Below are 20,942 nucleotides of genomic sequence, written 5' to 3'. Positions count from 1 at the left end.
TCAGCTTGACTAGCAATGCTTTTTGTACATTATTGGGAAAATGTACTCTAATTATTGAATGAGTTGCCAATGAACAACAAAATTACAAAAATTTTACAAAGCACAGCTTCAGTTACCGTGGCTCAGTGCAGCATTTAGAAATGCTTGGCAGGGATTTCAGCTTTCGTGGAAATCCATTATTCAAATATATTTAATATTTTAACTACATTCCTGCCAACAAGTTACATTTGCTATTGAATATTGGAAAGGAAAAGTTGTTTGACTTTGAATGATAGTAAAAGTGTAAACTAAACAGCTAATGACAATATTCATTCTAGCCCTTTGTGGATTATTTAAAACAAATCAAAACAAAAAAAGCATTTAAGGATATCAATCTCTTTATTATGAAATCAAGTCAAAATAAAAAACAAGGAACTCTTTGTTGCTCTTTAGGGAAACATAACCATGAGTTATTACAAATCTTTGTGATTGGGGGGGGGGGAAGAATGATAACAGATACATTAATGAAAGCTTCCCCTTACAAATTCTTTAACACAAAGACAGAGAGCAAACTAAGTCATGTGGTCTAGAAATTAGAAAAGCCTTTGTCACACAGGGAAAAAATAAATCTGCCTTCACAAATAACATGCATTCAAGAACCCCAAAAAGAAGCCAGTGGTGGAGAGGATGACTGTAGCAATTAAAGAACTGATAACTGCTAAAGAGGGCCAAATATACTCCTATCAAGAGCTACAATATGTGGTAAAGTTGATTAGCACACTGTGAACCAGAGAAAAGGGGAAGAAATAAAACAAAAAACAAAGCTTTTTGAAATCTCCATGACACCTTGGTAAGAAGCCCTGTCCCAAGATGTAAGAAGGTCAAATGGATGGTCAGGCCACTATCTTCAGATCAAAATGTTGTCCATCATGTAGAAGGAGGGGGGTAGTACTGGTTATACTGGGCATACTGGTTGTATTGCCCCCAGGAGTTTTGTCCCCAACCACCGTACTGTTGCTAAAGAGAAAAGTGGGGGGGAAGTTAGAAGGGCTGTAATTGACCACACATACTTCTTGTGACAAACTAATTTCTAAGTGCTGTAAATGTAACAGACCTGTAACCCACCTGGTACCAGTTATAGTTGTAAGCAGAGGCATTTGCCTGCATGTCAGTCACGTTTGCTACAGCACCAGAGCCGTCATCCACACGCTGCCTCTTAGCATCAGGTTCCTGAGAGCTGGAGAGGTAAAGTTTAAATTAGTAAGATCCAGCTTATAGCTGACAAATGAAACAGCAGTTACAGCCAAGTTTGGTGTTTTTTGGTGTTGTTCTAACCAATTTGTAGATTTTCAATATGTAGAATATGCATCTGCCCTTCACTGAGATATCAAGAAATACAAGACACTCATGTGACGACTACTACTACTAGTCCATTTTCTAGTGTCTTTCTAAAACCTTGTTAGAAGGGGGTGTGAAAATTTTCTGAGTGTTTGTGTGGATGTGATGGATGCTGCGTTTCATTAACCACCTGTCATACCCGTTCTCGGCCTTCCTCTTTGCCGATTCATTTTCTTTTTGTAGTTTCTGTTGTTCTTCATAGGCAGCAACAAGGCTGAAAGGTGTAAAAGAATAAACATGACTCTTTACAAAAAAACAAACAAAACAAAGAATTTCTCCCTTTACCACTAAAAACAACTTACGCATTAATATCGCTGCCAAAGTCTTCAAGAAACTCGACTTTGCGCTGGGCAAAGAGGAGCCGTGATTCAAGAGGCATTGGGCTATTCAGGGCTCGGTCAAAACAAGCCAAGATCTCTGCCTCATTCTGCGTCACATCTCGATTGTATTCCAGCTCAAGCAGGTTTAGATACAGTTTTGGACTCGTCTACAAAAACCACAAAACACACAGTTTAGTTCACAACTAGTGCAACACAGTTATATTTATCATGTGAACAGAATTCATTGCAAGAGAAACAACCAATGCTATAATGTGTTGACCATCTGATATAATCAACCCTCTCTCACCTGGTCTTTCTCAATAGCATCCAGAAGCACCTTCCTCGCCTTGCCCAAACTCCTCTGCACCTTCATCAGCTGCCTGGCCAGCTTCACAGCATAGAACGATGTCTCAGTAGCATTCTTCGCAGACTCCATCGCCTCCCTCAACAGTGCCTCAGCTTCCTCCAAGTTTCCGTGGCGACGCTCCAGGCTGACCCTCCGAAGACGCACCATGGCGAGACCTGGGATCGATGCCTCCAGGGACTTCAGGATGCTCCGAGCCTCCTCTACGCTGCCTGGGTTAAAAAAGAAGAAGAAAAGAGAAAAAGGAATGTCAGCTGAGCAGTTTTCCACATTTGTTTCCTATTCATGATCTCCATGCTTTATTTTGCTTTTGCATTTAATTTGCATGCTGCTTTGACTGACTGAGGTACTCACCCTGCTGCTCCTCAAAGGCTGCCCACAGCAGGTGGATGGCTGGTTTCTTGGGCAGATGGACGGTGCACGCCTTCTTGTAGACATGTCTCACACCCTCAGTGCTGTAGCCCTCTAGATATTTTGCATACTTCAGAGTGAAAAAGAGAAAGCAAGTTGGAAGAAAGCCAGGAGAGGACAGAGGAAAAAAAAAAAAAAAAAAAGAAAGAAAAGAAAGAAAGGCAAAAGAGACAAGACATTTTTAAACTACATTTTGAGTTCACAGACAGGCAATTTCTTCATTGACAAGATCGTTTTTAGAAATTTTCTGTGTAAACCCATCAGCACCTTCATGGAACCAATTAGATAAGTTTCTGTAAGGTAGTGGGAGACGAAGAAGATGCAACGTAGTAGTTGGCATATGCTGCAGTCAAATCTTGTGTGGCAAGCTGGCCATCCCCTAATACAACAGATACAGTCACATATCAACGTTACACGCAAAGAGAGTGCAGGACTGTGTCGATGTGATATCATCGTTGATGGGGGAAGTGCAGGGAGGTAGCAGGAGTGTCGGAAAGGCTCAAGGTCACTTTACCTTGATCCAAAACTCCTCGTAGAGAGCGCAGGCGATGAGGCATCTTTCGAAGAGAACCACCACACGCTCCGGAGTCCCATTCTCAATTTCGAAGTCCAGGTACTCCTTCCAGTTGTTCAGTTGCGTCTTCTCCAAGGCTTTGACGTGGAAGTACGGTCTCTTAATCTAAAGAAACACAAATTGATTAGTTTGATAATAATGAGGGGGGAAAAAACTGAAAGAATAAAACATCAGTGAGGAAAAAAACAAGACCCACCCCTTCTTCAAAGGCCCAGCGCTTGCTGACTTCGTGTTCATTGTGGTTGAAAACTTCCTGCCGCACCTCAATCACCTTGTGACGCATGTTCTCAATCTCCGTCACTCTCTACATACAAACACACAGACAAAAACAAGGTTAGCACCCTTATCTGTGCTTCTCCGTATCACATTCTCCACTTGATGTAAAAACTTCTATTCCTGCAGCCAACGATTTACATCACCAGAGATAAGAAGCCTGCAGAGGGGAGAAGTATTTATGCACCCTGCATATCAGCCACTGGGTATAGGTGCTGGGATCAACGGGCCCCGGGTGATCCTGTAAGTTTTAGGGCGAGTCCCTGACTGGATACCAACGTGAATCCCACCTGGCATTGATTGGCCTGGCTGCTGACATAAAGACACCTCTTCAAACCTAGGCAAATTATCTTTTCCCTTTCATCATGGATAACATCCAAGCTCCTGCTAACCCTGCAAGCAGTAATTTTGTAAATTTTTTCCCCTACGGGATTGGTAGAGAAGGTTTTACCTTAGCAGGATCCGCAAGATCCTCTGTACCAGGTGGAAGCTCCTCTTGAGCAACTTGTGACTCTCCACTGTCACCAACCATTCCCGACAGGCTGGCTTTAGAGAGCTCGAGCCTTAGCTGGACAAACTCCTCTTCTGACAAGAAGTGCCTGGGGTGATTAGTCTGCACATGTTCTTTGAACCTGCAGAGAGAAAAGAAAATGTCAGTGCACAGCTCTTTCATACAATGACGTTATAATTTTCAAAATGATTTGCACCATGACTATTTATTCCTTTACCAAAGCATGAAATCAACTTTCAGTTAAGCTGTTCAAGATGGAAGATTAAGCAAAACCAACCAAGCAGACCATGGGCAGAGGTAGAAACTATTATTTGTGCAGTTCCAAAACAACCATTTCAAGACTGCAGAGCAGGATGTGTCCATCACTGGGTTTGGGGCTTTGTAATTTTAAAAACTCTATATTTGCCTTTTATGATGATTTTATAACACACTCATCAAGTGAATGCAAACTTTCAAACAAATGTGGAAACTGTTCTTTTACTGTACCTCTGGAAGTGCTGGGAATACAGCTGGGTTGGAATGCCCAAGATGCGGTCATAGATGGCGGTGACGTTAGCCAACTTCTGCTGCTCCGTCTCCCAGTTTATGAAGGATTCCCACAAACGGTCTGAGCGAAAGTCAGTGCCTGCTGCAAGCACTGCATGCTCATAGGAGCTAATAGGAAAACAAAAAAAAAAAAAGAAGTAAAAAAGATTCATGAAATGTCTCATTAACTTAAAGAAACAAGTTCAACCATTTGAGAAGAAAGAAAAGTAAAACAGTAGTGTGTGTGCGTATATAGATAGATAGACTTTACTCACGCTCGAATGCGCCCCTCAGTCTCTGGGTCATTAGGATCAGAATTCTCTTTGATGAAGGTCAAATAGTGGATCCACAGGTCGACACTGAGAGGGATGACCTGCAAACCTCTTCTGTACACCTTGTAAAAATAAATAAATAAATAAATAAATAAAATGAGTTTGTTCATAAAAGTCTGACTTTTTATGCCCCAAATTTTGGTTCTTAACAGATTATTCTAGCTGGTCAGTTATTGATGACACAGAAAAGCAGGCACACCAAGTTAAAAAACAAAAACAAAAAAAACAAACAAAGAAAGCAACACGTGTGAGTACAAAAGGCATACTTACTTCTTCTGCAACTTGTACATTGCCATGCTTTTTCTCAATATCTGCATACTTCTTCCAGTAGCCATAGCAGTAGGGATAACGTAGGAAAAACACATCAAATGCCTTCCTCACTGCTGTAAGGACATTCTGTAAAGAAGTAGAAAGACCAAATTGCAACAATTTAACCACCTCTTTTTAGCATTACAAGTAATTTTTGTTCAAATTTATTGGACAAGAATATAATTTTCACTCAGTTTTGTAAATGTGTGTGCCTTCTGTTTACCTCTTGTTCTACATACTGCAGCAGATAGACCCACGCATTGAAATCTTCTGGGTTTTCCTCAACTCCCTTAAAAAGCTTTTCAAACTCTGAGGGCAGTTCGGGATCTGTAGGAACAGCTGCTTCTTCTGTTGTTTCTTTGGATGGGTCTTCTAGCTCCATGCCATCCTCTGCCACCTGTGTAGCCTCTGTCCCATCTAGAGAAGTTGACAAGGAATCATCAAGTGAGTTTAACTACAAAATTACAGTTCATGATTTGTGCATAATGTGTCATTTGTTGACAGTTTTCTTTTCAATAAATTAGTTACTGTAAGCACCGACAGAAAAAAATGGACAGAGACACTATGCTGATTCTACACAGTACCTTTCTTGGTTGCTTGTTGAAAACTAGCTAAATCTTACGACGTTACACTAACAATTGGACCAGAGTCAACTTCATGACTAAGCATTTATTATTAAATCAATTGAGCCAACTGAAAAACAAGTTTTAAGTTACCTTGACTGTCAGTCTGTCCAGTGGATTCAGACTCAATATTCATGTCCTGGCTGCAAGGCTCAGACCCTACAGGCTCTGTTGCTTGCTGTGCATCTTCTGTGGGCTGTGGAGGGGGAGGAGGTGGCGGTGGTGGCGGTGGGTGTTCTTGGAAGAGCTGAGCATTGGCAAGTTGAAATTGTTCCACAGCCTTCTCCACAGATCCCAGATCTGTGGAATTCATTTGCTGGCCCGGTTGTTGCTCTTGTCCCATGGCATCCTGAGACACATCTGAATCCTCAGGCAAGACATTGGAGAGAGGCTCTGGAGCAACCTGGTCTAGTGACCAGTCAGTTGCTTGGCCTACGACAGGAAGGTCTGGAAGAAAGGCATCCCCATTGCTCTCCATGGCAGGGGACTCAGTATCCAGCATTCCAGGAAATGTACCCTCTGAGATTTTCAGGTCTTTTGGGACAGAAAAAAGTAAAGACACACTCAAGAAAAAGAAAATAGATTTTTCCACACACCAAATACTATTACAGTTTACTGAAATATTAATGGTTTGTACAACTTAACAAAAAAAACTAAAACTAAGAAAACTAGCTCTGAAATAAGCTAAAGTATTCCCACCATTTAAATCAATCAATCAATAAAAACAGCCACTGAGTTTCCAATCACTTCTTTAAAAATAAGCACTTAATGATACTAGTCAGGACAGCACAAAAAACAATGTCAAGTACAATTATAATAAGGAACTTGGTACGTAAAATAAACAAGTAAGAAATATCCAAGTGTGAACTGCAGTTATAGGTAGAATATCTACAAACAAGAAATTACTTTCAACTCACAATTTAAGCCAGTTTAGTTCTGACAAAGAATTTTCCACAACTATTGACAACGTGCTGTATTTTAAACTTGCCATGAACCTTCACTGATTAAAATGATACTTATAAATCTGACGCAACACGAGGCATGTTTTTCGTTTCAAACGATTTTTTTTTTTAAATTTTACTTCCTTTACGCCTAAAGAGGTCAACCCTAGTAAAAACAGCCGCTAAAGCAACAGGATACTTCCTTGTTCTAACATTAAACCAGTGCCAGTTTAAGCTTCAGCCCTAATTTAACTACTAAAAATAATTCCGCGTACTCGGTTGCTTACTCTTAGCTTCTCGCTTAGCTACCTTAATACTAAAGTTGTTTTCTTTTTTAATTTTACTTTGGGGACTTTTTTGTTGTTCCTTTTTTTAAATTTAATATTTCCTTTAAAAAACGAGTAGCTTTAGCTTTGTTTGCTCCTCGAGGCCTTGTTGTTGCCGGGAGGTCTTTTCCATGGTCAAAGTTCAACCAGAAGTTAGGCCTGGCGCCCGTCTATCTCAAATAAGTATAATAGTAGAGGTCGAGGCATGTTTCGTGTACGCGCTTGCTTAGTACGGTCCAACACAAACTATTCGTCTTTAATTAAGTATCTACATTTTTCACCGATTCTTTACGTTGATAGCAGCGTTTACAGAATAGCGAATAGGAAACTATTACATACATCGTAACTAGGACATTTACATGTACAGCATTTGCTTAGGCCTCCAGGAAATAGTCGGTAGCAGTTAGCTAACAGCAGCACGTTAGCTAACAGGCTAATGTTACCCATTTCGCAACTAGCGATTGTTACATTCGTTACTAGTCAGATAAAACCAAATCAACAAATAAAAATACGTTTAAGAATCTTATCCGTATCTGTTGCGTCAATTTACTTACCCCCGTGGACTTGAGTGCAGCTTTTGAATTCACTTTATCTACACTACTGCGACCGGCCGCGTTTCGCACACCATTCTTAAGTTGGAGGAAGATGAGAGGGACAGTGTGCGCATGCCCAGTCGAACTACCACCCACCAGCGACGGCGCGCTATTCGTTGTTCTTGATGTCTTGCCAATGTACATTTTATGATGAAATTAAAATGCAGAAACAATATTTAGAAGTTAGCCCATAGCTTTTGTGAATTCCCCCAGAAGTAATGAAATAAATAAATAAGTACATTTTCCTGCAGTTGCAGTGTTTGTTAAAAGTGCTGCATATAAACCCAAAAATTTTAGTGTACACACACTGACACAAGAATTCACAGATTCAGTTTCTACTTTTAAACCGCATGACGCAATATTAAACGTGAGCTCTAAATCTTCTGTGCCTTTTGTACAATACATTACACTGCATTAAAAATTTTTGAAAGTAACACTCTTTACTTTTATTAACAAAAAAACAAACATTTACAATCAACCAAGCTTTATACCACTTTATTCTTCCATACAATAAATCCCTCAAGCAACCTCTCTAGGTATAGAATTACATTTTGTATTTCACTTTTATTATATTTATTAAAGCATTTCGTTTTATTAAACAAACCACTATTGATCTGATTAATCACTTGGGACTCAGCAAGCTGCAGCAAGCAGGTAAAGTCAGGTAGGTCTGGTACTGTTGTGTGGGAGCTTTCTAGCTAGCTAACCTAACCCAGCTATGTGCCAGTAAAGGTGTTATCAGCTTTATTACTATATTTTCATTTAGACTTTGTCCCTAGCCAGCATCACTTCGTCACAATCCTGACATTTCTCCACCATATCGACTTCTAGAACTTGTTTACTTGCTGCCTAATATAGTCCACACTTTGTTGAGTGCTACTGTTACAATACAATATTACCAATTTAATATCTCAGTGGTTATATTATTGTGGCAGATCAACATGTGTTGCAAGTTTATGCACCACACTGGCATGTTTGTTATTCAGCTGCCTCGCCTCAGTTGCAAGTAGACAACAATTTCAGAGATCCTTATCATGAATGTTTGTGCCTGAAAATGTGGAGCGGTATTTGAGATCCTAGATTTGACTAAATCTATGAAAATTATGTCTTTTTACTTTTATACAGTCAGTGACAACTTTTTTTACTTTAAGAAACTTCTAAGAACAGTAATAATAGTTAGATGTTAAACTGGCAGGCACAACAGAATGAAAAACAGGGTGAGGCCCCTTTGTAAAATCTCACATTTAAACCCATTTCAAAAGTAAAGTTGGCACGGTTATTCTCATAGCCTTATTTTGGAATAAGGCTTATGAGTGCATGACTATTTTATGATATTAGAATCACCTCTCATAATTTATTATGGCAATAAACACGAGTTCACTTATATTTATACTGACCGTGTCTTTCTTTAGGCAGCCTAAATTAATAAGCTGGTGTCAAGCAATGCTTTCACCAATGAAATACTGTAGTTCCTCCCGCCCTACTCACTCACATTCTCCACGTCACAGACTAATAATACAGGAACTGTTTGAATGGATGATAAGACATGTCAGAAAGACCCGAAAGTAAACCGTCTCCTGAGACCACCGGGCCAACTAAATCATGGCATGTGTTTCATGTGTGCGGTCTTGTGTGTTTTCATTGCGGTACGTTAAACCAGAGGCGATTACATCCATAATGAACGCCCAAATGGCGTCAGCAATAGTGCCTAATGGACCGGTCTGCAGTTCTTTTTTTCTGGGCGCGCATGCGAAATGGCGTAGAGTGCGTTTAGGGGCAGTCGCGTTTTTTAAAATCTAAATGAAGGGTGTGTTTTCCCAACGTCCACGGTGGTTTCTACGGAGCGTGGATTTTGAGACAATTACAACGTCAGTGCATAACTTTATTAAATCAATAATCTTGTGCAGATTTAAACGATTGTTTATTTCGTTGAACGATTTGATTTTGGGCTGCCTAATAAATCGAATTAAAGATTATTTGAGTATTAATTACCTAATTTACTAATCATCTAGCTGTTATGTTTAAGGAGGAATACGGACATGAAGATTGATTTGTAGAGAGTTTCTGTGCACCATCCTTCTAGTCTTTTGTTTTCAATGTAGCCAAATTTCTGAGCTCCGAGGTAGCCCCTGAATGTATCAGTAGTGTGTGTGAGCGGTATAGAGGAAGTGGCGGCTGATCTGGGTCCGCACCTTTTCCGGTAACACAGCACCGCCACCGCTGTGACTGAACGGCTGGAGAGAGAGAGAGAGAGAGAGGGAGGAAGAGAGACAGAGAGCGGCAAGAGCGGGGAGAAACGGTCCGGGGACAGGGGGATGATTGCCGCAGACGTAAGTATTTACCGCGGTCTTCGTTTTATCTGTACCGTGTTGCTTTTCTGTGTGTGAAAAGAGTATTTTTTTCGGATCCAAAGTTGTCCTCTGTACTAACACCCCTCCCTTCTCTGGACCGCTCCTGTGTCACAGGGGGAAGAGAAGAAAGTCGGATGAATCAATGACCTTTTGAGCGCTCTTCCTCTGGATGTCCCGGCGCAGAAACGGACCGGAGAGGTTTAATTTAGGCTTTTTAACAAGAAAATCGCCGAGCTTTGAAAATTCACCGACTGGAATTAGCTAAGGCCAATTGTGGACAGCCGGCAGCCAAGGAGGAAGTGGGAACCCCCGGGCTTGAACTGGGCCTGATTTTTGTATAGTCCGCTTCTGGTGAGAAGGCACTACTTTGTGTCAGTTTCCAGCTCCGCTGAGAGCAACAGGATTTCGAACGGAAAAAAACTTGAAATGTGGCTTTTGACGGAAGTCACTGCTCATATGCGACTTTGAAACATATCGGGCTTTTTTCTCCTTCTTCTTCTTCTTACATCGGAATCCATTGGATCATGAAAACAGACCCCCACTCAAGTCTGTGAGGGCTCCATACACACTGCTTCTTCTGAATGCTCAGGTCAGATCACCACAGACCAGCTAACTGTACTGTACAAACTTGCAAGCCACCACCTTTTGAACATTGACACTTGTGTCAGCCCACCGCTGCCATCACGTGGAGGACTTTCAGTAGCAACACATTGAAACTGTAACTTCTCAGTGATATATCCCCCCCCCCTATTTTCTTCTCATTGGAGAAGCTTCACTATATCTTCTAAAGAAGTATTTATGAACAGAAAACAAGATGGGGAAAATGCTTTCAAAGATCTTTGGCAACAAGGAGATGAGAATATTGATGCTTGGACTTGATGCTGCTGGGAAAACTACCATCCTGTACAAGCTGAAGCTGGGACAGTCAGTCACCACCATCCCCACTGTTGGTTTCAACGTGGAGACTGTCACCTATAAGAATGTGAAGTTCAATGTGTGGGACGTGGGGGGACAAGATAAGATCAGGCCGCTCTGGAGACATTACTACACGGGCACCCAGGGGCTCATTTTTGTGGTGGACTGTGCCGACAGGGATAGGATCGACGAGGCGAGGCAGGAGCTCCACCGCATCATCAACGACCGAGAGATGCGGGACGCCATCATCCTTATCTTCGCCAACAAGCAGGACCTCCCAGATGCCATGAAACCACACGAGATCCAGGAGAAGCTGGGCCTGACGCGGATCAGAGATAGGAATTGGTACGTTCAGCCTTCGTGTGCGACGACAGGGGACGGACTCTACGAGGGCCTGACCTGGCTTACCTCAAATTATAAGTCTTAATGTTTCCCTCCCTTCCTCCTCCTTTCTCACCAGCCTGGACACTTGGAGGCAAAAGAAGTAGCTGAGAATGAAAAATAATAAGTAAAAAGAAAAAAAGATGCAATCTGAAGCAATTAATACCATGACCCCTCTGCTGAGTATGTATCAAAGAGGGTAGCATTTACTTCTAGTTTTCTTTCTTTCTCTTTTTTTGGATAATGTTGACATCACTATAATCACAGATTTCATTTAAGCAAAAAACCAACATATTTCTTGGCTTTTTTTTTCTTTGTAGCTTGCTTTGGTTCACACTCTGTATAACCAGCACTGTTTAAATATACAGTACGCTTTCTTTTACAGCAAATTCTTTATTTTTTAACTCCTTGTTTTTGTTTTTTTGTGTAATTTTTTTTCAGGGGACTATGGGGGACACATTTATATTTTCGCCCCATGCTTAACCCTCATTCAGTATTCTCAGTCATCACCCAGCTACATATCCAAAGGATGGGGAAAGTCCAAAAAGACAAAAAACAAATGAAAAAAAAAAGCCCATTGCCTAGCACAACCGCATATCACCTTCATTGGTCGAAGTTGCCGCTGTAATTTGTAAGAATGCGTGTTTATGAATATGTTAGGACCTTCCTTTTGTATTCGATTGTACTGGGATGAATGAGGACGTGTTAGTTACTTATTTCATGTGCAGTGATTCCATCCATAATGTCTACTGTGGCGGTTTGTTCGAAAGACACTATGTGGACGCTTGATATTCTGACACACACACGTACACACTGTGATATGGATATATCTATACATTTTGTTGTTTCAGGGTTTGAATCTGTTACAACCAGTCTTATCGTTTCCTCTCGAGCTTCCGTTACTGTTGAGTGTTTGTAGTTTCGGCTGCCTTAAGAGGGACCCGAGTTACAGGTGTCCCCACACCCCCCTCCCAAAATCAAGACAGCAGAAGGTATTCTTAGTCGCTGAGTTTGCACTGCAGGACAGAGCGAGGGAGGGAGGGAGGGAGGGAGGGAGGGAGAGGGGTTGGTTAGCAACAAGCTGGCTGTGCACATTTTTACTCTCTGTGACTGACTTTTGGACCCCAGCAAATGTTAACCAAATACCCAACCCTCCCCATTCACCACCACCTCCTCCTCCTCCAATGCAGGTGCTCCAGTGACTTCAACCCCCTTCTCTTTTCTTTAATCATTATTATTATTATTTTTAAAATCATCAGCCTGTATGGTCCTTCAAATACCAAACCGGCTATTCTGTTAACGCTTTATAGATGCCGCTGTTTTATTTCTTCTCTTTTTTTTTTTCTTTTGCTATTGCTGATAAAATAATAAAAAAAAAATTATATATCCAGATCAGTACGGAAGTGATGCCTTTTCAATGAGCAGCTGCTACCGTAGCAAAAGTCATATTTCACAAAAGTTCCCAAAAGAGGAAACGAGAGCTTCAGGGCGTTATAATGACTGAAAGAAACTCGAACGAACGCGAAGTGAAGTGAGCCTCAGCCCGTTTCCTTTCTGCTGTTGAGTGCGTGTGTGTGTGTCTGTGTCTGAGTCATTTGCTGTGAATAAATGATGAGATCTCTAGTTTCAGAGAAGTGATTGTCAGGTAAACTACTTTGCCTCAAGTCTTAAAGTTTCACTCTGGTCATCAGGGTGCCGGATTCATAAAGAAAGCAAGTTTTGCAGATCTGTAAGCCATGGTAGGTTAAAAGCCAGAGGGAACAGGACCGTAATTCACTGTCTTGGTAATGGTGAGCAATACTGAACCTGAATCAGAACTTTAATGAGGAAATTACAAAATTTTCTGCTAAAGATTCTGCCTAAAATACAAGTACAATGGATTTTTTTTCTTTTGAGTAATTGGGCAGTGCCTTTCTTTGCCTTTGCGCAACATCTGAGGTTAGTCAGCATCACAAAAGATCTTTACCGCCCTGGCATTTTGCCCTGAGTAAGCGAGCTGCCCCGAGGCACGCATTTGAGATCAGGCCACCGTTTGAAAGCCATGCTCTCACCTCCGCGCCGCGCAGAGCAGCACAGACCTTCGTGTGTGTTTCCACTGCATAACAAAAGTAGGGACATGGCTGCGTTTGGAAGGTCAGGTTCCTCTCTCTCTACCAAAAAGAGGAGGGTGTGAATTGCGGGGAGTGACATCACCGTGTAGTCAGGAAACGCTTTGAAGGAAGAAGATAGTTGTCATGGAAATTGGTGGTTGAGGAGTGAATGCCTGAATGAAAACAGGTTGAACTACATCAACAGGTGAAGTCCTGGCGCTTCACCTGTCAAAAGATATTTTGACACCTTCTAAACTTAAGGAGGATAGTGCTTCCTTAAAAGCTGACATAGCTGAAGGTATGACAGTGTCCCCAGCTACGTTAATGTAAAAATATTCAGAGGAGTCAGAGTCCAGGAATTCCTGCGCAGGAATTCTTGCTGTTTATCTCTGCATTTGCTCTGTTTGCTCGAGAGCTGTTTGCTCTGTGAGTGTGTGTCGGTTTGAAGTTTGACCTGTTGCTGTGTGGAAAGCACACATGTGACGAAGGACACTGAGATAGACACACAAATGAGACGGGCTATCTCTCCTGAAACCGCCACCGTGCTCTGGATTTTTCTCTCATGCTGAAACCACTTATAATTGAACGTCCGAGGGGCCGTGCCCCGGCGCTCTCAGGCGTGATCTTGTTTGCTTATGACTTTCCATTCATGACTCTCATTGTGGATGCAATCAAAGTGAAACCCACAGAATGCCTTTCTCAAGAGGGTTCAATGAGAGGAAATGTGGCAAGGGAGAGCATTTTGAAACCGTTCCTGATGTTACATCAGCGCCGAGCTAGTTCATTGTGCTGCACATGTCGTTGGCCTTTTGTACAGCTGTCACTGCACTCGGCAGCAGATGCACTGCACATATTGGCTGGTGTCAAATGCTGTCAGGCTCACCTGTGGCCCTCACTTAAAGGGCAGGATTTAAGACTGTTATTTAAATAGATTATATAATTTCATGTTTTCATTAGGAAATACCTGTGTCAGTGTGAACAGCTGCACTCACACAGCCTTCCTACACTCAACCCTGTTTCATTTTTATGTGCATTCAGTATTTTTTTTTTTCTCATCTGAAGCACTGCCATTGTATGTCTCAGGGTGGGGGTTGACTTAGACTATTGTACGCCTGAGAAGGGGGTGGTTTCAAACAATACTTTAAAACTGAGCTCATTGGCAGTTCCTCTGTCCTCATTTGTTTATTCAGGCGTTCCTCTTTGATTTCAGTCTGTCTTCAGTTCTTCATTCAGCAGGGCAGGAAACCATTCACGCGCACGTGTCATCAATAACAGGTCTGTAGCTCGTGAACTTGCACGATCAACGAAGCGTCTCGCGCTTTCTAAGAAGCATTCACCTGCTTGTTCAGCGCTGATTCGGCATTCTGTGTTTTACGTGCCGCTGTAATCCTTGCTCTGCTTGCTAACTGCAGCACCGGCTGGGGTTATGTTTAAGTTAACTTCATGTGACACACACACACTCAGAGGGTACGCAAGCCGACACGTTGCCTCTCACACCTCAGGCGCTCGCTGTCTGAATCCTCCCACAGCCGTTTCCATAGAGTGTGCTCACTTTGCTGAAACAGTCAGAGGCCAAGTAAAGAACTCCACCGTTTTCTCCTCATGTTCATACAAATATGTTTAGGTGGTGCTTTGCTGGTGTGGGTATAGATTTGAAAGTAGGGTGTAAAGGAGGTAATTATACTTTAATGTATGTAAACAAAACAAATAAAAATCAGGTTTTACATTAAAAAACAATATGATGCATCTTTTCAATTCACTGCTGCAACAGTCCTACCCTTTGAGGCTTGAGCTTTCAGCCTTAAGCTTCCCTCTTAAACAAGGACATTATATTCAGTCATATCCCCATGTCTCTTCGACTTTACCACCCAGTGATTGTTAGCGTGTCAGGGATAAGAATCAAGCCCAGATACTTGTCTTCTTTGTCTTATGATTGAATCATTACCTGCAATTCTATTTAGCAGAACCCTCCTGACACACCAAGCTGCATCGGCCAGAGATCCAGCTCAGAAGGTTTCAGCGTCTTGGTTGTCATGGGGCCTGTTTCAATAGCCCCGTTAAAGCAGCATGCAGAGTGACATTCGGCTTCCAGGCAGTTGTAAGCTCTTCAGAGTCTGTTGCACATTGCATTTCCCTCCTCCTTGGACAATGTGCTAATAATTATAGGGAGCCCAGGGCCTGTGTTTGCATTTGGCAAAGAAGCTTTGCAGTGGGAGGGATGTGAGCTGCTACAAACCCCACGCTGCAGCAAAGATTCAGGCTCAAAGATGTAATTAATGGAGCCTTTTTTTTTTCTAACTGAAGCGTGTAAACAAGAGAAATAAGAAAAATGCAGAGAATCTTATTTTTACTAAAACTATGAAATGCCGAAGCCTAACTAACCAACTCTGAGCTCTTTTTTTAAATAAAAAAAAAAACCTGTCACTGTTGAAATTGTACTCAAAGTCTTTTCTACGTCAGTAGATAACTAAACGACTAGCACGAAGAGAATTATGACCTCTTGTCTTATGTCAGCAGAAGAAACTTTATCAAATACATAACAGGAAGCGAGACGATTTTCTAATTACAGAGAGAGAGAGAGAACAAACGTTTCCTTTATAGATTAAGACAGACAAACTGATGGGTAAAAGCAGTGTTGCGCTTTCGTTTGTGACAGGAACTGACATATGCTGCAACCTTCCTGTGTGACACATGGCACACCACAGCAGCATATGGACAAATTCAGATAACCAAAAGAAGATTAGCAGAATAGTGTGGAGACAATAACAATAGCAGAGTCAAATTATTGTTATTATGGACTAAATGACGCGTCTGCTAAACAGCACTGTAATTACCTTGACTGTCTTGCTGCTGTGTTTTCTATTGTGAAACCCTGATTGTTTTGAATATGGGTTTGGACACTGAAACGTAACCAACATATGTTAGTTTCCCTCTGACTCAAATCTCCCCTGCTACTACTTTTTTTTTTTTTTAAGAAGTGCTAAAACAGTCAACAAGTGTTACTATGCCTTCACACGTCCTCTAAAAACTGTGGTAATAAAAGATAATAATCCTAGGTTACAGGCTGCCATTTACACTGTCGCACTCTGAAGAGGGAGACAATTAAGCTAAATGTCCCTCTCTCTCTCTGGGGACTGTTGTCAACCTCCCACTTACGCAAACACAGAAGCGGAGTCACCAATACAATGTTCATCCCTAAATAACACACAGCACTAAATCCCAAAATAAACTCACCACACACAGCCTCCCCACTGGCTCTTACTAATGTCCAATTTGGCGAGCCACCTTCTTTTATGTAGGACACTGAGCATATAGCTTCACACACCAGCAGCTGTGTGTTTAGTCTGCGTACTCGGGTCATGTACATGTATGGCGGGTTGCTGGGAGGTGTTCGTGAGTCGGTGTGCGAAAAGCTGCTGTCTCAGCTCACCTGTCAGTGTTTAAGCTGGAGCACAAGTGCAGTGTCATAGATCCTTGACACACTGAGCGTGTACACTGATCAGCCACGACATTAAAACCGCTTACAGGTAAGTGAGTGCCATTGATCACTGTCAGATGGGCATGACCATGCATCTAAACAAGGTGGCGGCCAAAGCACACCCCACATAGCAATATCAAATGGTAAATGGACTGATTCTTATATAGCACTTTTTTTTACTCTGACTGAGCACTGAAAGCGCTTTACACAGGTTTAGATATACCCTCTTGCATCTAAACCTTCTAGATCAACCGTGCATGCGATGTGCACACTAGGCCACGACGTACAACCTGCAAAGAACTGTTGCAAATGTCCTACAGACAGGCAACACAGGGTAACTCCAAAGGTCCTGAGTTTATGTCCGACACTGGCAGGTGAGCTTCCATTTGTGTCAAAATTCCTGTTCACATGCCCGCTGTGTCTGTTGGCACAACACGTGACCAGATGTTATCTCTGCTTTTTTAGTCAAATGACACATCTGGACCATGTACTCAAATGAGAGGAAGTGCAACAAGACAATCGCGGTGAAGTTGCAAGGACACATCAGGTGTCAGATGAGCACCTGATACAGTTTGTTTCCCAAAATAGTTTTGTTGCAACTGAAGTACAATTCAGAGTTAAAAAGAGCTATGCAAATATTTTATCGTCGACTGTTTAGACACAAATTGAACCAGAAACAACAGATCGGCGAGGGACACGGGGTCTCACGCAATATTAGGCAGTGGTTTGATTGTTGTGGCTGACTGTGCAATTTGCATGTGTACAACTGCTCTGTTCACTTAGGTTAACCTTATGGTTTTTCTCGTAAATGTTGCATTTATTTAATCCCTTTTGCACGTTGGGATTTAATACAATTCTCAGACTAAAATGCTGAAGTGCAGATTGCCTAACCCACTGATTTCAAAGGTTAATCCTGTCACATGCACAGCAGGTTTATTTGGTCCATCTACGGCTATGATTTGTTTCTGTGAGATCTTCAGTGACTTCCTTATCTCTTGTTAATCACATGATCCCATATAATCTTTCTTTGTCTTGCTCAGTTTAATGCTTTGAACCAGCTGCCCTAAAAAAAAGCATTTGTAAACAAACTGTATGACTATATAACAGGTTGTTAAAGCTATTTCATACACAGTATATCACACTTTATAATTACGTTAGTTTTTAGTATTTTGCAACAAACCTGCTTGTGTGTGCAATTAGTCTAGCTCCGGGGGGGTGCCAAAATCACCAGCCCTGCCTGGTGTGTATTTGTGCTGTCATAGAGAATGAGAATATGCTGAGCCATCTGCAATATCGTGTCAGCCCTGTGCTGAAGATGGCCTCCTCATCAAGTAAAGGGAGTGCAGTCTCTCTCTCACACACAGATACACGCATACCCAGCAGGCTTGTGTGCACTTGTGCATCACAGGTAGGTGACTGTTCCAAAGGACACACACAGCACACATGAATGCATTTAACAGCTTACGAACTAAATCATGTACTGTAGTTGTATTAAACATTAGGATCCTTGTGTTTAGTGTGCATTATTCCCAAATGCTTAGGGCTCTGCTTCACCAATTCACAAGTTCTTACGACACACAACGAAGACAGGGTCGCTTATTGACAGAAATACCTTTTCTTTGTTTGCTCACATCACTATGGCAACATTGACAAAGACTCGGCAGCAGATGGCTGGAACACATCTAAGTAGGTCCAAATTGATCATCTTGAATCCCATCTCTTACTTACCATTCTTCTACTTACATGTTTACTTTTTAGATCAGCACAAACTGAATGCAGATTGTTGAAATCAGAACTTGATTCTGGCTATAAATCATGGAAACATAAGTCACATTCTGAGCTATGAGAGTTAGGCTCCTAATTCGAAACACCGACAGCGGTGTCAGTATCAGGTGTTCTATTGGATTGAGCTCTGGTGACTTTAGAGGTATATGCGTATAACAGGAGACTCACTGATATTTGGAACACAGTAATGTAAAGCTATTCCAAAATGGTTCATGCTGGAGTTTCTTCTATTCAAACATCCACTTCTAAAATATTCAGCTACCACGCCATTTCTATTTTTCGCTTTACTTGAAAATACAGCCTGCCAAAAGCTGAAGAATGATAGCAGAAGTAATACACTTCACATGTTCACAATTAGGCTGACCTGAAATTTGCTTACCAAATATGGTGTCTGGATAACTTGCCCACTAACCCTGTTACGCACGTGATACAGATAAATAGCCCCAATGTAGGAGACACAAACGTTGTTGTAATATGGACTTCTACTGTACATTTTCCGAGCTGTGAATATAAAAAAAAGACTGCATACTGTGATAAGCCCATGACAATGTGTTTGATGATGCAAAGTGGCTGCCAATCAAAGTGCCACGTCCAATCTGTCAAATGAGTTCAGTTTGTCTTTGTCGAATATGACAGAGCTATGAGGTCATGGAAAAATGGCCTCTGCTGTTTCCTCTTCTATTTGTGGCAGCTGTGAATGAGACACTTTACTAATAGAGTGCCTTTTCAGCTCTCTACGTGACAACAAACATCTGTTCTGCGGTATCCTTTAAAACGCAGATGAATCCCTCCTACTGTTCTGTTGCTGCAATCGTTCAGCGACGTCAGTAAAAACGATAAAACACTCAGATGGGGATTACTACTTAATCATTAAACACAGTCAGCCAATTACCAGACATGGAGTGGGGTTGTATTCATTCAGAACATTCCTTAAATTCCTGGTTAGACATGACAAGTAAATAATCCCGACAGCGAAAACTGGATCCTTGTCCTACTGGTGGATTATTATGGCCATAAACTATGTAAATTAAAAGGAACAGTGAGGATTAGTACACGAATATTTTCTAGTTTAATACTGAAACTGAAGCCGAACAAGGACAGGCAGACAGAAATAAAGAAGCAGAAGGAAAAAAAGCAGGGAATATGGGAGAGATGGCAGGAGAGACTGAGGAGGGTGTGACCTTAATCTCACAGTGGAAAAGGAAGAAACTCACACTGAAACATGCACAAACACAAACACACAGAGAAGCATGCACATCTGGTCCATCCAGTTTCTACTTTGTATCTCAGAAGAAAAGTATGTTGGAGGTTAACCTTCTCATATCCAGTATACAAAAGATCACTCAGTGCTCACGCTGGTTGATCAGTTACTCTGTGACTGCTGTGGGGTGTCAATTATGAAATAAGGGTGTGGCTGTTTGCTTTGGTTAATTCTGAAGCTGATTCATGAGTCATTACCCACATACAGTGTCATCACTGCTCTGTGGCACTGCAATGTGTTACTGAGGGCACAGTCATTACCTTTTGAAACTATTATCATAGCAATTAGGTTAACATCTGTAAATTTGCACATGCAAATGTTTTACTGCTGTCCCATATATCCAGTAACAAGAGGCCCGACACTGCCACACACTGCAGAGTCATGCAGAGTGCTATACCGTTTCGCCTTGCAACCCTATCTGCAAGCTACTACATGTTACACCAGTAAGCCAAAACATGAAAAAGGGGACTGCTCCACATGAAGACAACGATGCTGATCAGTGTATCACTGGCTTCTGTTCAAAAACCCTGCAGCAAAGGTTTTGCTTTCATGTGTTGGTGTGGGGTGGAGGTGTCATATCTAAGCTTAGCTGTTCATTCGTTTATATTACTGGACAGTGCGTGTAAATAGAAGTGATATTTAAACTGGAAAATTAGTCACAAAAAAACCTTTCAGACTTCACTGGCTGGAAAGTTGTACTTAGCAAGTGCACTGCCCTCATGTGGTCACAACATGATGCCTTACTACAGTGTGAGAGAAAAGAGCGAGAGAGGGATGCACGCGTGGGTTCCAGCCGGCCTATATCCGTCTCCCGACTCCCACATGAAATCCAGGGAGCGGGGGGGAAGGTGTAGTCTGGGGCGCAGTGGTGACCCACATCTTAGCTCCACCACCACACCCCCCGGAGCTCCTCCTTACGTCAGACTGAATAATGGCCCGTTAGATCAGCATCACTTATGACCATACCAATAAATAAATAAAAAATCCAGTGAGGTAGTATTTTACTTTAAATACAGTAGAATCCCTCTGTATGGCAGGGGGATGCGGGTACTTCCTGTGGATTTCGAAATGGCTCATTTTATTCTATCGGGGGGAGCCAGCTTCACATCACGGATGCATCCATTCGTGTTCCGCGGGTGGGTACGTTAATGGCGCTTTTACATTCTAAATGCTGAACTGTATTTATTTATCTAATAATCGCA

At 41.8% G+C, this 20,942-nt stretch overlaps 2 protein-coding genes across 3 annotated transcripts; one reads left to right on the top strand and one right to left on the bottom strand.

Annotated features, from left to right (window-relative positions):
* Positions 1–359: 359 nt before the first annotated feature.
* On the bottom strand, positions 360–7,550 carry prpf39 (PRP39 pre-mRNA processing factor 39 homolog (yeast)). 2 transcript variants are annotated; one of them, XM_063494569.1, is made up of 15 exons: positions 7,441–7,550; positions 5,713–6,153; positions 5,220–5,413; positions 4,958–5,083; positions 4,631–4,749; positions 4,317–4,484; positions 3,771–3,951; positions 3,243–3,350; positions 2,987–3,151; positions 2,416–2,542; positions 2,005–2,273; positions 1,680–1,864; positions 1,508–1,591; positions 1,105–1,216; positions 360–996 (listed from the first exon to the last, which is right to left on the bottom strand). In XM_063494569.1, exons 2-15 carry the CDS (start codon positions 6,119–6,121, stop codon positions 907–909), a joined length of 2,337 nt encoding a protein of 778 aa, XP_063350639.1. In that variant the 5' UTR covers positions 6,122–6,153; positions 7,441–7,550; the 3' UTR covers positions 360–906. The 2 variants fall into 2 exon arrangements, with proteins under 2 accessions (XP_063350639.1, XP_063350640.1); XM_063494570.1 differs by having other exon boundaries at positions 1,517–1,591.
* Positions 7,551–9,681: 2,131 nt separating this feature from the next.
* Positions 9,682–12,154, top strand: arf6a (ADP-ribosylation factor 6a). Its single transcript, XM_063494572.1, has 2 exons — positions 9,682–9,809; positions 9,945–12,154. Exon 2 carries the CDS (start codon positions 10,645–10,647, stop codon positions 11,170–11,172), a length of 528 nt encoding a protein of 175 aa, XP_063350642.1. The 5' UTR covers positions 9,682–9,809; positions 9,945–10,644; the 3' UTR covers positions 11,173–12,154.
* Positions 12,155–20,942: the final 8,788 nt, after the last annotated feature.

The sequence above is a fragment of the Pelmatolapia mariae genome, linkage group LG15 (assembly GCF_036321145.2).
Source record: "Pelmatolapia mariae isolate MD_Pm_ZW linkage group LG15, Pm_UMD_F_2, whole genome shotgun sequence".
NCBI classification, from domain to species: domain Eukaryota; kingdom Metazoa; phylum Chordata; class Actinopteri; order Cichliformes; family Cichlidae; genus Pelmatolapia; species Pelmatolapia mariae.
This window is presented reverse-complemented; position numbering and strand designations above follow the sequence as displayed.

What these genes read in the sequence shown, in the direction of transcription:
- prpf39 (XM_063494569.1), bottom strand. Translation starts at nt 6,121, where the DNA reads ATGCTGGATACTGAGTCCCCTGCCATGGAGAGCAATGGGGATGCCTTT. An exon ending in TATTCCCAGCACTTCCAGAG is followed by an intron (nt 3,952 to 4,316) that starts GTACAGTAAAAG and finishes TTCTCTCTGCAG; the next exon opens with GTTCAAAGAACATGTGCAGA. An exon ending in ACGAGGAGTTTTGGATCAAG is followed by an intron (nt 2,543 to 2,986) that starts GTAAAGTGACCT and finishes TTCACTCTGAAG; the next exon opens with TATGCAAAATATCTAGAGGG.
- arf6a (XM_063494572.1), top strand. Translation starts at nt 10,645, where the DNA reads ATGGGGAAAATGCTTTCAAAGATCTTTGGCAACAAGGAGATGAGAATA.